The sequence below is a fragment of the Camponotus vicinus genome, unplaced genomic scaffold (genome assembly GCF_025532165.1).
Source record: "Camponotus vicinus isolate PSW18456_S1 unplaced genomic scaffold, iyCamVici1.0 SCAF_4, whole genome shotgun sequence".
NCBI lineage: Eukaryota > Metazoa > Arthropoda > Insecta > Hymenoptera > Formicidae > Camponotus > Camponotus vicinus.
The window spans coordinates 12,126,336-12,143,619 of NW_028141976.1; the positions used below are offsets into that span (position 1 = coordinate 12,126,336).

A 17,284-nucleotide genomic window follows, 5' to 3' on the forward strand; every position below is an offset into this window, starting at 1 on the left:
TGGATGGATGGATGGATGGATGGATGGATGGATGGATGGATGGATGGATGGATGGATGGATGGATGGATGGATGGATGGATGGATGGATGGATGGATGGATGGATGGATGGATGGATGGATGGATGGATGGATGGATGGATGGATGGATGGATGGATGGATGGATGGATGGATGGATGGATGGATGGATGGATGGATGGATGGATGGATGGATGGATGGATGGATGGATGGATGGATGGATGGATGGATGGATGGATGGATGGATGGATGGATGGATGGATGGATGGATGGATGGATGGATGGATGGATGGATGGATGGATGGATGGATGGATGGATGGATGGATGGATGGATGGATGGATGGATGGATGGATGGATGGATGGATGGATGGATGGATGGATGGATGGATGGATGGATGGATGGATGGATGGATGGATGGATGGATGGATGGATGGATGGATGGATGGATGGATGGATGGATGGATGGATGGATGGATGGATGGATGGATGGATGGATGGATGGATGGATGGATGGATGGATGGATGGATGGATGGATGGATGGATGGATGGATGGATGGATGGATGGATGGATGGATGGATGGATGGATGGATGGATGGATGGATGGATGGATGGATGGATGGATGGATGGATGGATGGATGGATGGATGGATGGATGGATGGATGGATGGATGGATGGATGGATGGATGGATGGATGGATGGATGGATGGATGGATGGATGGATGGATGGATGGATGGATGGATGGATGGATGGATGGATGGATGGATGGATGGATGGATGGATGGATGGATGGATGGATGGATGGATGGATGGATGGATGGATGGATGGATGGATGGATGGATGGATGGATGGATGGATGGATGGATGGATGGATGGATGGATGGATGGATGGATGGATGGATGGATGGATGGATGGATGGATGGATGGATGGATGGATGGATGGATGGATGGATGGATGGATGGATGGATGGATGGATGGATGGATGGATGGATGGATGGATGGATGGATGGATGGATGGATGGATGGATGGATGGATGGATGGATGGATGGATGGATGGATGGATGGATGGATGGATGGATGGATGGATGGATGGATGGATGGATGGATGGATGGATGGATGGATGGATGGATGGATGGATGGATGGATGGATAGAGAGAATATAAAAAAAAATATTTTTATTAATTGCGAATTATAAAGATTTTATATTGGAACAAATATATATATGTATATATATATATATATTAGAAGTAATATTCAATAAAAATGGTGCTGTTACATAAAATATTATAATTTTACATAATATAACAATTGAAAATTATGAAAAAATGAATTTAAAGAAAAATAATTTCTCCTTGTGTATATATTTCTTATCGAAATTAAAAAAAAAGGAAATGAAACTTTAAAAAATTTGAAACAAATTCAAACTTTAGTATTATCTACTACCTGAAATAATAATAGTCAAAAATATTTTCTTTTTTACATAAAATTGTGAAATATAATAAAAAAATTTAAATCGTAATCGAAATCGCAGTTGCTAATAATATATTTTTATATAATTTTTATAATATATAATATATTATAAATAATAATATATTTTATAAATAATAATAATATATTTTTATTAGCAATATATATTATTTTCTCGTCTATAGAATTAAATATGTGTAATACATTATTATTAAATCACGAAGAGCGATAGATATAGTAGTCTTATTTTATCTTTATTTTATATATATAATTCGAATACAATATCGCAAATCTTTACAAAAAACATGAATTTAGAATTTGAATTATTTAGATATAAATAGTTATCTTTTATTAATTATCTTTTATTCATAAAAATATATTATTAAATATATTATTAAATATATTATTAATATAGTATTAAGTACTATATTAATATGCATAATTCTTTGAATCTATTAAAAAAAGAGATCAAACGATATAAATATTTTTTTGATGCGATTTACAAAAATTTATAAAAAATTCTAATATTGATAAATATCTAATATAATGATATAAATATTTAAATTTAAAAACGTACTGATTGGTTACATTGGTACTGTTACCAGTGTTCCGATTAGGGATTCCCTCTACGCGCATGTGCGGCAATACGCTGTTAGTGAAGTACCTTATACTAATAAAAAAGGGCACCGTTACCCAGCTATATAAAAACGTATGAAAAAATTATAGATAAAAATATGTATGTGTGTATAAAGATACGTTATATATATATATATAATTTAATTATTTTATACATATTAATTATTATAAAGGATAAAAGGAAAGAGGAAAAGCATAAATAGGACATCACATATGCTTATATTGCTTATTACGTTACTGTAGTCAACTGTGACGTCACGATTGCTCATGCGCAGAACCGCACATGCGCGCGCATGGAATCCCTAATCGGAACACTGTGGCGTCCCTCCATCTGGACAAAATACAGATGAATGGGTTTACGAACGCACTAGCGCCATCACCACGGTCTTACATACAGGTCTGGAAACTCCGGTGGTGGGGGAGGTCTCACTAGTGTGTCCGTTTTTCGGGAGTTCACAGTTTGCCTGCTAGGTTCGCTGCGATCTAGAAGTCGCATTTAGACGTATGTTAGAGAGAGAACGACTACTGCCGTCTATCTCTGTCTCTCTCGCTCGTATTGCGACTTCTAGTCGAAAAACGGACACACTAAGTGAGACTTTCCCCACCACTAAAAAAGGCCTGAGTTTCCAGACCTGTATGTAAGACCGTGGCCATCACATACCTCGCCCCTGGGGCGGCGTGTGGCTAAGGCGACAAAGTACTTGCCTGCCATATAGGCCAAAAAGGGGTCTTGAGTTCAAGTCCCGCTGAGGCAGAAAATTTATTTCTGCGATATAGCCGCCCCAATCCCCCTCCTACTCCTTCCCCTCATCTTTTCCCCTTCCTTACCTATGACCCCTGATTGTTATACTTTATTTAATGTAAGAAACTCTGCTGATTATTAATACTCACGAAGATATCTGGCAGCATGGGCGAAAAATAATATTGCCCAGTGCTACAACAGAAATACAGAATACATACCTCGCCCCGATCCACCAAAGACACAGAGGCACTCACTGTAGTGTGTCTCGTCGTCCGAAGCGGACGCAAGTTACCAAAGACTGAAACCATAGTTGTAAATTCCTTTGTTGTAAAATATATTTTTATAAAGACAAACTGAATGTATCAATCCACCCGGCATCGAACGACAGTTAATAGGAGGTCTTTAATAACCTGACTCCCTATAGTGGTAACCACCGACGTGAGATATATTTTTTTTTCCCGCCTCGCACCACGTGGCGAACGAAAACACGTGGCGATATTTAGGCAAGAGGTATGCCGATTGAACATTCGCCAACAAGACTAGTCAAAGGAAGCAACACCGAGCACACGACGTCCGTCGAGGAAAAATCATTCGACAACCCTTATCCGAAAGCTATGAATAACGACGGAGAGGGATCAAAAAGCGCAAACATCGACGCAGTCCAGGCAGTGCGCTTACCACCATTTTGGAAAGACAATCCGGCATTATGGTTCGCACAAGCCGAAGCAGCTTTTGCAATACACCGAATAACAAGTGACGAATCAAAATTTCGCTACATAGTACTCAATGCTGATCAACCCGTTCTTCCCTTCGTGGCGGATTTGTTAACCCACCTGAGCAAGACAAATATCAAACCTTGAAAGATCGCATATGCTCGATTCTGGGAGAGACAAGTGCAACGAAGATCAGAAGACTTTTAGGCTCACATGAACTAGGAGACGAGAAACCCTCCATCTTCCTACAACGTCTACGGAATTTGGCAGCAGGTCAGGTAACGGATGAAATTCTAAAATCTATATTTATGGAACAACTCCCAGAAAGTGTGCGTACCATCCTGGCAATTAGCGAAGTTCAAGATTTAGCAAAGCTAGCGGCCCAGGCAGATAAGGTGGTAGAAATGGCCAGACCAGCAGTGACAGCAATCCAGACTATCACCGAAAAACAGACAGCCGCAGACAACCAGATCCTGCAGGAGATTGCGGAACTGAGGAAACAAGTCAAGAAACTCTCCGTAAGAGATAAATATAGGCGACGCAGTAGATCGCGAGGACATTCCAGCGGCCGAGAACGAGCAGACTACCGCGAACGTTCACATCACCGTCAAGACCGCGAAGGTAACGCCGAGTACTGCTATTATCACAACAGATTCGGCGACAAAGCGTTTAGATGCGCACAACCTTGCACATTTAATAAGCCGAAGGCGGTGGAAAACTAAACCCGCCGTCGCGAGTACAGGCGGTCGTCGACGGGGTGGTTAGAAATAATAAACGCCTGGCAATAACCGACAAGAAGAATGGTATTACGTACCTTATAGATACGGGAGCAGACATCTCAGTAATCCCGAAGAGGATGATGAGAGGAAAGCTCACACCCGTAGATTTTCAACTGTTCGCAGCAAACAACACAATCATAAATACTTACGGCAGCAGCTCACGAGTAGTGGATTTAGGACTACGACGCTCATTTAGATGGCAGTTCATCATAGCTGATGTCCGACAGTCGATCATAGGCGCAGACTTCCTGGCGCATCACGGGATTCTACCGGATCTAAAGAACAGAAGACTGGTCGACGAACAGACTCTACTGAGTACCAAGGCAAGGATAACCACAGGGAAACAGCCCACCGTTGCCACAATAGACAAAGGATGCAAAGTCAAGGAACTCTTACGCAGGTACATCGAAATCACACGTCCTACAGCGCTCAAGAAGACCGTACACGATGTGAGACATCACATTGTGACCAAGGGACCACCATTGGCAGAAAGATCACGCAGACTGCCCCCAGAAAAGTACACAGCCGCGAAACGAGAGTTCGAGACGATGTTGGCACAAGGAATATGTCGCCCCTCTTCATCACAATGGGCAAGTCCGTTACACCTAGTACGTAAAAGCAACGGAGAATGGAGACCGTGCGGAGATTTTCGTAAATTGAACAGTGTGACGATCATGGATAAGTATCCTCTACCTCACATACAGGACTTTACATACCACTTAGCTGGATGCACCGTTTTCTCCAAAATAGATCTTGTGAAAGCATACTTTCAGATTCCAGTAGCGGAAGAAGATTGCCATAAAACTGCAATAACTACACCATTCGGATTGTATGAATTTTACAGAATGCCATTTGGTTTGCGAAACGCAACGCAAACTTTTCAAAGATTTATTGACGCAGTTCTAAGAGGACTCGACTTTTGTCACGGCTATATCGACGATCTGTTGGTAGCATCAAGAGACGAAGAGGAACACCGAAAACATCTCGAGCAAATATTTCAACGTTTAAAGGAGCACGGACTATCTATCAACGTGACAAAAAGTGAATTTGCGGAAAAAGAGGTCGAATATCTCGGATACACAGTCAACAAAGAAGGAATACGTCCGACGAACGATAGAGTAAAAGCCATCGTTGATTTCAAGAAGCCGAACAATATAAAAGAGCTTAGGAGATATCTTGGGATCATCAACTTCTATCACAGATTCATCAAAAATGCAGCAGCCATTCTAGCTCCATTAAATGGATACCTGACAGGAGCGAAGAAACGCGACAAGCGGCCAATAGAGTGGACTACACAAGCAGAGGAAGCCTTTCATGAAAGTAAAAGACGTTTAGCAGAGACTACCCTACTGGTTCATCCACGAGGAAACGCCAAACTATTCCTCAGAACAGACGCTTCCAACGTAGCCATGGGAGCGGTATTGGAGCAGTATCAAGAGGGAGAATACAAGCCATTAGGATTCTTCTCTAAGAAGTTATCTGAGGCACAACAAAACTATAGCACATACGACAGAGAACTCCTAGCAATTTATTCCGCATTAAAATTCTTTCAACACATGGCAGAAGGACGAAACGTAGTTGTATTAACGGATCACAAACCACTACAATACGCGTTCTCACAAGCTTCTAATAAAGCCTCTGAACGGCAAAGGAGACAATTAGACTTTATAAGTCAGATTACTACTAATATTGTCCATATTGCAGGGCATGAAAACCAGGTAGCGGATGCACTGTCACGAGTAGAAGCAGTCAACCTACCAGTTATCGTCACAACAGACGAACTTTACGAGGAACAGCAGAAAGACGAGGAACTCAGAGCTCTACTGGAGACTGAGACATCACTCTCACTAAGGCCACTACGGTTAGACGGAGGAGACAAAACCATATACTGCAGTGTCGACAAGGAAATTCGAATATACGTACCGAGAGTATTACGGAAGCAAATTTTCGACAACATACATAATCTGTCACACCCAAGTGGAAGGACAACAAAGAAAACAATCGCACAAAGATTCGTTTGGCCAGGTATGCAGAAAGATATTGCTAACTGGGCCAAGACATGCTTACCGTGTCAGAGAGCGAAAGTCCACAAACACAATCACAGAATTCCAGAGCGAATTCCAGTCCCGGACGATAGGTTCCAACACGTACACCTAGACATCGTAGGACCGCTACCCAACTCTAAAGGAATGAGGTACTGTTTAACTATGATCGACAGGACAACAAAATGGCCGGAAGCTACACCAATAGCGGACACATCAGCGGACACTGTAACAGACGCATTTTTTAATACATGGATCGCACGATTCGGAGCACCATACATGATTACAACCGACAGAGGAGCGCAGTTCGAGTCAGCAATATTTGAAGCGATGGTCAATCTAATAGGAAGTCGGAGAATCCGAACAACAGCGTATCACCCGCAGGCAAATGGGATGATCGAGCGATGGCACCGATCGCTCAAGGCAGCAATCATGTGTCACGGCACCATTGAACTAATGTACTTCCTATGGTACTTTTAGGATTGCGAAACAGTTACAAGGACGACATTAAGACATCCGCAGCAGAGATGGTCTACGGAAAAACACTACAGGTACCCGGTGGATATTTCGCAGCCGAGGAGCCCACAGGATGCCCGGACATGTTCCTGTAGAAACTACGCGAGCGAATGCGGCGAGTAGGACCGAAGCCCACAGCGCATCACATCAAACAAAAGGCCTTTGTTCACAAGGAGTTGGAAGACTGTACACATGTCTTCGTCAGGGTCGATCGAGCGACCAGAGGGCCTATTACGGTTTTTGAAACGAAGTGAAAATAACATAAGTGAGGAAATTTACTAGAGTATCTACAATTTCATTTGTCGAAATCTAGTAAATCTGTTCACTTTTGTAATTTTCACCTCGCTTCAAGAACCGTAATAGGCACCCAGATCCCTAGAACAACCATATGAAGGACCTTTTCCCATAATCAAAAGACTGACTGATTTTTTGTACAGGATCAACTACAAGGACCGACCGACTGAGATCAACATTGACAGATTGAAGCCGGCGTTCATTGAAAGGGCTAGGGAGAACCAACAACTATCTGAGGATAATTCCCTTCCAGAACCTTCGCCAGCTGAGACAGAGGTGCCTATTACGGTTCTTGAAGCGAGGTGAAAATTACAAAAGTGAACAGATTTACTAGATTTCGACAAATGAAATTGTAGATACTCTAGTAAATTTCCTCACTTTTGTTATTTTCACTTCGTTTTAAAAACCGTAATAGGCCCCAGAGAAAGGACATCTTGCACGAAAAATTAGATTCGCGACTCCATGAACGGAGTCACTAAGGGGGGAGTGATTGTGGCGTCCCTCCATCTGGACAAAATACAGATGAATGGGTTTACGAACGCACTAGCGCCATCACATACCTCGCCCCGATCCACCAAAGACATAGAGGCACTCACTGTAGTGTCTCGTCGTCCGAAGCGGACGCAAGTTATCAAAGACTGAAACCATAGTTGTAAATTCCTTTGTTGTAAAATATATTTTTATAAAGACAAACTGAATGTATCAATCCACCCGGCATCGAACGACAGTTAATAGGAGGTCTTTAATAACCTGACTCCCTATACACTGACTGTTACAAGAGACGCTCTAGAAATTCCCTATCCAATAGCCAATCGATACGTTCGACAAACTCGTATAATAGATAACATTAGCCTTGCAATTTTGTTGGAAGCTGATTGTAAATTTTGACAACATTTGACATACTTATCCGCAACTCAATTGAAAATCTGTGTGACTTGAGAAAAATTAGACTCTCAATTAAAATCACTTCAGTCAAGTTACATTTCGAAAGACGCATCGAATGATTTAAAATCATTCGTGCTTATTCATTTAGCAAGTATGCTATCTTTTTCTAGAGAAGGGAAGAGAGAAAGATATCTCTACATCTGATTGGCCTGTCAAATATCGCTATCTCTTTCATTGCGTTGCTATATCTGACTACTTTACGAACAGTCTATATATCCTGTGTCTATGGACACAAAGTGAGAACGAGCCAGGAGACAAGATAGCGGTGCGAAAGTGATTTTGCTTTGACGTTCGTTTTCATAAAACGAAGGCAACGGTAAGAATCGAGGCAAGCAGTCTCTTAACAACCGAAACCATTGAAATCGACAATTGTCGATATTGATATACGTTACAACGGCAATTATTCCATTGCCAGTCATTGCATTGCGTCACGTACATGGTTGTTGATATCGCAAGGCCATAAAGTTTACTCGTGATCTCTACTCGCGAGTGTCATTTTACTTCGACTTTTTCATTCTCGCACACAAAATAAATCCGTTAATGGATGATCGTTCATTGACGATGCTTTAAATTGCGATTATATGTCGTTGAGAGATAGACAATTTCGTGGATTGTATTGACCTGATAAGACTTCGAGAAGCGTTTATTGATTGAGGTTTACTTCGATGATATAATCGCTTTGTACTCTTTTGTATATATGTAGTTTGACTTTGCAGACGACACAGTCATGAATAAGGACGAGCACTATGAAGTAATAGACGAATGCATGGAAGAGAAGACGCCTGAAGCACCTGAAAATACTGGAGCAGAGGATGCTGAGAAGGCTTGCCCAAAGTCGGACAGTACCACGCAACAACAAGATCCTAAAACTAATACTGGTACATAATTAAAGTCTTGCGTTTAAAATATTTTTGATAATTAATAACTGGTTTTGTATATCGTCAAACATGTTGTATTGTTGTAATTTATAATTTGAATATTGAGTAACATTTTTGAAAAGTGTCCCATAATAATAATTGATTGTTCACATTTTATCAAAGGAAACTAATAATTAAACAAAATTTGTGACATTGATTTATAATATTTTTTGCCTATATTATAAAATGCTTGTTATATTATTGCATTGCAGACAGCACAAGTTCTCATAATAATGACGACAAACCAGTCCCAATGGAGGTAGAATGCGATCAAGGATTAAACAATGATACTATTGATTTTACTGCTGATATCGGCTTAGATCAACTGGATACACAGAAGGAAGTGACAGATGAAGATGTTATGCATCATCTGGATGTGATAGAAAATATTGAATTAGATCCTGAAACCTTTGGTATAGATCAATCTATGAAGGAAGTTACTCAATCTTCTGCGATAGAAAAAGAAGAGCAAGATAAAGAAGAAATAACAGTGATTGATGATGAACCTTCTGAGCAAAAGTGGTATGAAAACAAGGTAATATTGTGTACAATCTTGTATTTTAAACTGAATCACTTGTCAAAAATTGTATAAAAAGATGTTCTAAGTTATATAAAAATTAATTTTTTTTATAGATTGCTGAAAAAGGTGCACTTTTAAAAGAGAGATTGTCGAAATTAGCTCGAGTGTTATCAGTTTCTTATCCTCATTATGAGAAATGGCTGGAAAGGATAGAGAAGATAGAGGGATCCCCTATATGTAAGATAGATCCGCCTCGACGTTGTTCATTAATTAAACCACACACCAATCGTTGGAAGTTTCTATGTAAGTATAGAAAAAGAATATCTTAAAAAGCTTGATATATTGTACTTTATTTTATTTATATTTTTAAAGCATAACATGTACATAAATATTAAATTGCTTATGCAATCAATAGTCATTTAATTAATTTTTACATATAAATTTTTTTTCTTGAATTTAAAAATTTATGATTTATCAGGAATTTATGTTTTACGGTTTATATAATTAACATTAGTAACATATTCATATCTTTTTGAAGTATTATTATGATAAAATTCTAAAGGCAATAATAGTGATAAATAGAATTTTATCTGATCAAGTATATCTATTTGTTTTTTATTTTTTTAATTATGAGAAATTTATATTTGTAGATGTAACAGTTTCTTATTCGCTTAGGGTCTTTTAACTTCATTCACTGATTTTTAAAGAAATTTATATATTGTGTGAAATTATATATGTATGTGTATATAGCTTAAGAAACTACCTCCTAAAATTGTTTGATAAATTCTTAAAAGTTTTGTTTCATTTTGATGTTGGTCTCATGTCTATTTATTAATCCTTTGATGCACAATTAAGTTTTCATATATTTCATCTAAAAATTATAACACTGAAGATAATACAAAAAATAAATAAAAAAAAATTATTATATTTGTACCTAGCATAACTCATTATATTTATAACCATATAAATGTTAATATCTTTAAAAATAAACTGCAAAAGTTAAATGTGCAATGTAATTTTGATTCCTAGTCCATCAAAGGTTTAATTTAAAGGTTTAAACATTTTTTAACTAAGGAAATTATTGTGAAAGATGCAATATTTGATATCTCCTGTAAACAAATAATAGTGAATAATGCAATATATGTATATGTGAATATATATATATGTATGAATGGTATGTTCAGGCAGTAAGAAACATGTACAGATCCCTATAAAAGAAGAGAACAACCCAAGTTCTTCTAACAAAAAATGTTTCAAAGTAGAATGGTGTCTTGAACCAATGGGGGCAGGAGGTGTTAATACTGATAATTTGGCGGAATTTCCAGCTTTTGTATTAAATGCTGTCAAGGTAAAATTTATTAAAAAATTTGTTTTTTTAAATATAGCTTTTATATTGAAGATAAACAAATTTTTGCATCAGTTTATATTTTTGATGTATGGATGCAGTATATAAAATTTTTAGTTCTCATATGATCATGCATATATGCATTTATGAACGTCTTTTATTTTTATAAAGACAGGATATAAAGATTTGAATTTAATTATGGACAATAATCATATATACATGCAGGTTTTTGCAAAATATAAGATTTGAATTTAATTATGGACAATAATCATATATATATGCAGGTTTTTGCAAACTATAAAATATTTATATATTTAACACAAAATCTAATATGTATATAATTATAATGAGAGAAAAATACTGTCTTGTGAAAAAACAGAGACAAGTCTCCAATTTTGTCGACGACTTATAATAAAAAACACTAATAATAAACGAATTTTTAACAAAATATATTATTTTTAAGATAATATATTGCAAGAATTATATATATATATATATATAATTAATTAAACAATTATTAAAGTAAGAAAGTGTCTTTGAAAAAATTACCATTACATAATGTGATAGAATGAATGCAAAAAATGAATGCAATGAATACATTCAAAATCAAGATGTTGCTAATATTGCAACGAAATTAATAATAGACAAAAGAATAAAAAGGAGAAAATAAAATTAAAGATATGTATACAATTAATTTTATATAGATATGTATATAAAATGTGCAACAATATAAAAAAATTTATCTTTACATTGTGATATAATGTAATGATAAACTTGATATAAATTCTCATCACTGAAGATACAACACATTCTCTTCCTATGAAGAAAACTATATATAAATGTTATAAATATCTTAACAGAGAAAATATATATGTGTGTATATTATATTATCATGTGTGCAATATAATACACAGCATTATGATTATTACAAAAAGAAAAAGTATAATAAATACTGGATACTACATTTTCTGATATATTTTTACATTATATAGACATGAATATATTTTTTACAAAGAGAAAGAAAAATGATGATGACTGACATACATACAGCACTTAGAGTTATTTGTATTATAATATACAAATAACATTTGAAACTTGAATAATTGAATATACAGACATTCACAAAGAATATATGATAGAATGCCTGTGATAATGACAACATGTGTATTATATTATTGTCCACAAATCAAATCAATGTTTACAAATCAACTGCATGTCAATAAGCGCTGCTTTTTGACTACTTACATTTATTACAATGCTTATATGACAACTCAAAGTGAGAAAACAAGTGAAGATAGCTCACAACACATTTATATTATGTACGTGTAACTATTGGAATATATAGATTAAAAAGAAACTTTATAACAAGAACAATATTTGTGTGATGATATTTCATGATAAATTAACTGTATATACAACTTCAACAGTATTATGATTTCAGTGCAAAACTTTATAATATGAGCAAATGAACAGAATGTGCACACAAATAAGTTTAATTACATAAAGCAATGGAAATACACTCGAAATGAGAATTTATATAAACTATCTATTATTCATTCAATTATAAAAAATCCTATATATATAGACAAATACATAAGAATATTATCAAATAAATTTGTAAAATAGATTGATAACAGAGTGATGAAAGTGTAATATAATAACAATATAATATTATTGTTATAACATAAAATTAATTATAATAATTGATACGTTTTTGCAATCTCATCATTTTAATATATATATATATATAAACTTAGATATTAATATATTATTATTATATAAACTTAAATACTAATATATTCATTTAGACATGATTAAATTTACATAATAATGTGGCTGTAATTGACATATCAATGGTTATTGATATACAGATATTTGAAGATTTTCTTCAAACAACTATATCAAGTGAAGATGCAATAACTTTTAATGAGAATCCAGATGACATATCTGTGGATGATTCAAAGGAAGATCCAATACAGGATAAAAAACAAGTATGGTCGTGGTTATTAGTACGTTGCAATAGTAAAGATGAGCTCATGCTCTTTGCAACTGGAAAGAATATTAATCGTAATACCATGGATCGTTTGAGACATATATATGAATCTGGTTTGGGGAAGAATTGTAATGTCAAATCCCTTTATTGCAAATCAATAAACAAGTAAGAATCAGACAAGATGAAGATGCTCTGTTTTTAAAGCAGTGAAAATTTGCATATCTCACTGCTTTGTTTCAGATACGATGATAAAGCTGTTACAACATTCTTAGTGGGAGCAGAGGCTCTAGACGAAGTCGTGGGTAATTTACAATTGCAGCTTACGCCAAAGACAAACTTTTGGTCTAACGCTGCTGGTGCGTGGAATGTAGCTAAAACAGTCGCTGATATGCTTAAACCGACGCCAAAAACAACAATACTTGAGGTCGGTTGTGGAATTGGTATAATTGGACTTACAATAGCACCTGTAAGTACACGTGCAACTTGTGACAAGATATACATATAAGCGCGAACGCATTATTAAGCAAATCAAATGGCACAGTATGGCGTATCATTCTAAAGTCAAAGAATCATGTATCTATATAAGTGCGCAAATTAACAGCACAATTAATATAAATCATTGCATTATATAACAGAAATGTCGAGAAGTGATAGGAATTGATTCACCTTCGGAGATAGAAGAAGCTAAAATGACTTGCAATTTGAATAAAATATATAATGTATCCTTCATAATGGGATCTCCGTTCGAAGTCGTGAACAAGATAAATGCTGCGCGTGACTTACACAACAAAAATCGCGTGACTTATTGTATAGTCAACACAAACACCAATATGGGTAGAGGTATGCAATTCTGATTTTTTTAAATATTTTAATATTATTGGCGATTAATTAATAATAATTAAAATTTAGCGCGCACATTTCGGTCACAACGTGTCATTCGATAATAAAACTAAAGTTATGATGTCTTTTAGCCATTGAAGTAATGACATCTTTACGAAAAATCACGTCTTTACGGCGTATCGTAATGGTCACCGCATTGACAAAACAATCGGTCCGAGCAATATTAGAACTTGCACGGCCTATAGAAAATGATCTTGGTCATCCGTTCATGCCAATTCGTGCATGTGTCGTTGACACGTTACCTAATGGGCCTCATTTCGATGCAGTTATTCTAATGGAGCGTAGATATATGCAAAGACTTACACAGCCGTGGTTCCTCAAAATGTTGGAGGAGGAAAGTAAATCGTTAGATAACACTAGGGAATTGGAGCGAATAATCAATAACGATGGAACTGAAAGTTCTGATGTATTGAGAAAGAATCCACTAGCGAAAGCCGAATTTGCAAAAAAATCCAAACTTTTACTCACAAAAAAGACAACATTCACGAAAAGCGGTTCAAGTTCACCGGTAAAGAGTAAAATAAAATTGAAACGGGATCATTCGCCCGAGATAATAGAAATATCTAAAAAAGTGTCGAAGAAATTCGAAAAACCTGGATTTAAATCGTGGCAACAGGGTAAGTTTGATAATAAATCTAATTAAACGTTATACGAGATTATTATATACATATCTATAATATATATAAATTTTTTTTTCATTAATTAGATGTAACTGCTAAGAAAAAGAATTGGTTCCATGAAAATTCGGCACTTCGCATCAATCCGTTATTCGAGAAAAAGACTAAAGAGAATAAAGAACAAGTCGATTTAAGAAAAAAATTGTCGAGCAACCGTATTGATGCAGATTTAATACAAAAGGTGAATGAAAGTCGACAAATTCTCGAAGCAGCGAAAGAGAAATTGAGCGGTCCGTCTCCTACAGTTGACGCAACGACCGCTAAAGAATTAAAAAATGTCTTGAGTTTGGTTCTCGATCAAACCAATAAACTTCAGAATCAATTACCACGTTCAGTGTGGGATCGCATCGCCCCGCCTGAGACCGATCAGATAAAGAAGGATCTTGATGACGATCCACTATTGAAAGGTCGATTTGTACAAGAAACGCGTGCTCAGGATATCGTTATCACGGCGGCGAATAAGGAATATTTGGAGACAGGGGATGTTAAACCAAAATTTAAAAAATATCACAATTTGGCACCATTGGAACCGGATACAGTGATGCCAGTATCGGCAAAATCGTCTGACAACAGAAGTAGGCAACAAAATCAAAATAATTCCTGGAATAGGAATAAAAATTTCGATAAAAATCGTTGGAACAACGTAGAATCTGTAAGGAAGCCGACTTCTCCGATGAAGAGACAGGATTTATCATTTAGACATCGAACTTCACCGTCGAATAGATTTTCACCAAAACGTCCATTATTGTCGCCACCGAGACGTCTGTGCTCACCGCCTAGGAGGCATCTCCCTCTGGATAGACCTTACGAAACACACGATTCTCCGCCGCACCGTGAATATTCCCCTCCGAGACGGCCAGTATCGCCGTTAAGACACATGGCATCGTCGTCCGGTGGTAGACTGCAAATTACTCCACCGAGATGTCCATTCTCACCACTTAATCGAGCTATGTCTCCGCCGAGACGGCCAATGTCACCGCCAAGACGATCGATGACTGGCCGACCGATATCACCGATACGATGTCATATATCGCCGCCGAGACTACAGTTGTCTCCACCGAGACGAGAAATATCGCCGATAGGAATATATGATTCATCCGCGAGGCAGATTTCTCCCATGAGGAGACAAATATCTCCCATGAGACGACCAATGTCGCCTATGGATCATCAAATGTCTACAGACAGGAGACCTGTGTCGCCGGTCGGTAGAATGATGTCACCATCAAGATCAAGAGACATGATCCCTCCACCGAGGCACCATTCGCCCGGTATGAGACGCTTCTCGCCATATCGAATGCCGTCTGGTATGTCATCGCCTCCGAGGCGACAGCAGTCTCCACCGAGGCGTCAAAGCCCGCCACCAAATAGATTTGCGGACGAATGGGACATACCGAGCCGCGGCGCTATCGAACAAAGTAGCACTTGGCAACGATTCGTTAACGATAGACCTGAGAACGTTTGGCGTAACGAAAGGCAATCAACAACGAGCGGAAACTGGCAGGCTTTGTCCGATAATGATAGATACTGCAAATCAGTAAACCAAGAAAAATCTTGGGACGCTAGAGATGTTTCGTTTCACGGAAATTCGTGGGGCTCTAAGCAATCGCTCGCGAAACCTGGTGCGAAAGAACCGTGGCAGACTTCGGACAATAGATGGTCCGGTTCATCCAGATCGGGAGCTGGCGGCGAAAATTGGGGTCGCGGTAAGGAATCTTGGATGAATATGGACAAGTCGCGATCATCATGGGAACAATCTAATGACTCTTGGAATCAAGGAGACAAAGACGATTGGAATGATTTGCCGGAAGACGCACGAGATCCCTGGGGTGACGACAGTAATCTCGGGTTGAAGGAAAGATGGATGAATCTCGATAACCAGCCCTCATCGTCTGCTTGGTCGAGAGAAGCCGACAAAGGAAATCCATGGACAAAGTCTAAAGACAGTTGGCAAAACAAATCGCAAGCTTTTGCGGCAAAACAACCATGTCAAAACAGCGGCCCGATCATGAACGAATCGCGCTGGAAACCTCTGAACGATGCGACTAAGAAAGTACCACTATCGACCAATTGGCAGGGAAGTAATAATGCTCCAGCATGGCAGTCATCAAACTATAATTTTCCATCACAATCACAACGGCTGTTTATGACTAATCCGTTTAAGGATCGACGTTAAATAACATATTTTTATGGAATTAATAATGATTTATAGATTTCACTTTTGACTATATCAAAAACATTTTGTTTATGACACAAAAAACACATATTTTCTTTTGGATCTACTGTTTCTAGTTTTTTACAAAAAAAAACAAATACGTATTGATGAGTTAAGGAAAATTATGTAATTGCAAATTATATATTTATATGTGTTAGAATAGTTATCTCTTTATAATTGTGAGTTGAATTATAACTGAAAAGAAAAATAGTGCTTTTCTGTATTCTCATTCTCGCTTCAAATGATAATTCATTATCACATAGTGATACAATTTATTGTTAACGAATTATTTCGATAAAAGTTTTCCCAAACATATTCTTTTTAAGTAATAATTGATTATATTAGACACATTTAAAGACATAAAAATAGGCTGTATGCTTATTATAAGCATTGTACATACATAATTTTGCATAAACAAAGTTGATATATCTGTACGTATGTATGTATAATAACAGCCGCATGTATCTCCTACTGAATTTATTTCTGAAAATAAATTGCATTGGAGCTTATGTATTATGTATAAAATTTTAAAATATAGGATAGTGTTTGTGCCTATTAT

The 17,284-nt window shown here is 37.0% G+C and overlaps 2 protein-coding genes across 4 annotated transcripts; both read left to right on the forward strand.

The window, feature by feature from the left end:
- Positions 1–2,806: 2,806 nt before the first annotated feature.
- On the forward strand, positions 2,807–7,963 carry LOC145970332 (uncharacterized). The gene is made up of 3 exons (XM_083096949.1): positions 2,807–3,863; positions 7,360–7,492; positions 7,641–7,963. The coding sequence occupies exon 1, from the start codon at positions 3,385–3,387 to the stop codon at positions 3,730–3,732; it is 348 nt and encodes a 115-aa protein (XP_082953075.1). The 5' UTR covers positions 2,807–3,384; the 3' UTR covers positions 3,733–3,863; positions 7,360–7,492; positions 7,641–7,963.
- A 365-nt stretch (positions 7,964–8,328) lies between these two features.
- Positions 8,329–17,234, forward strand: LOC145971213 (uncharacterized). 3 transcript variants are annotated; one of them, XM_083098627.1, is made up of 10 exons: positions 8,329–8,477; positions 8,878–9,039; positions 9,291–9,613; positions 9,712–9,901; positions 10,783–10,946; positions 12,815–13,101; positions 13,177–13,402; positions 13,572–13,776; positions 13,908–14,453; positions 14,543–17,234. In XM_083098627.1, exons 2-10 carry the CDS (start codon positions 8,889–8,891, stop codon positions 16,684–16,686), a joined length of 4,236 nt encoding a protein of 1,411 aa, XP_082954753.1. In that variant the 5' UTR covers positions 8,329–8,477; positions 8,878–8,888; the 3' UTR covers positions 16,687–17,234. The 3 variants fall into 3 exon arrangements, with proteins under 3 accessions (XP_082954753.1, XP_082954754.1, XP_082954755.1); XM_083098628.1 differs by lacking the exon at positions 8,329–8,477 and adding an exon at positions 8,484–8,816; XM_083098629.1 differs by lacking the exon at positions 8,329–8,477 and adding an exon at positions 8,484–8,774.
- Positions 17,235–17,284: the final 50 nt, after the last annotated feature.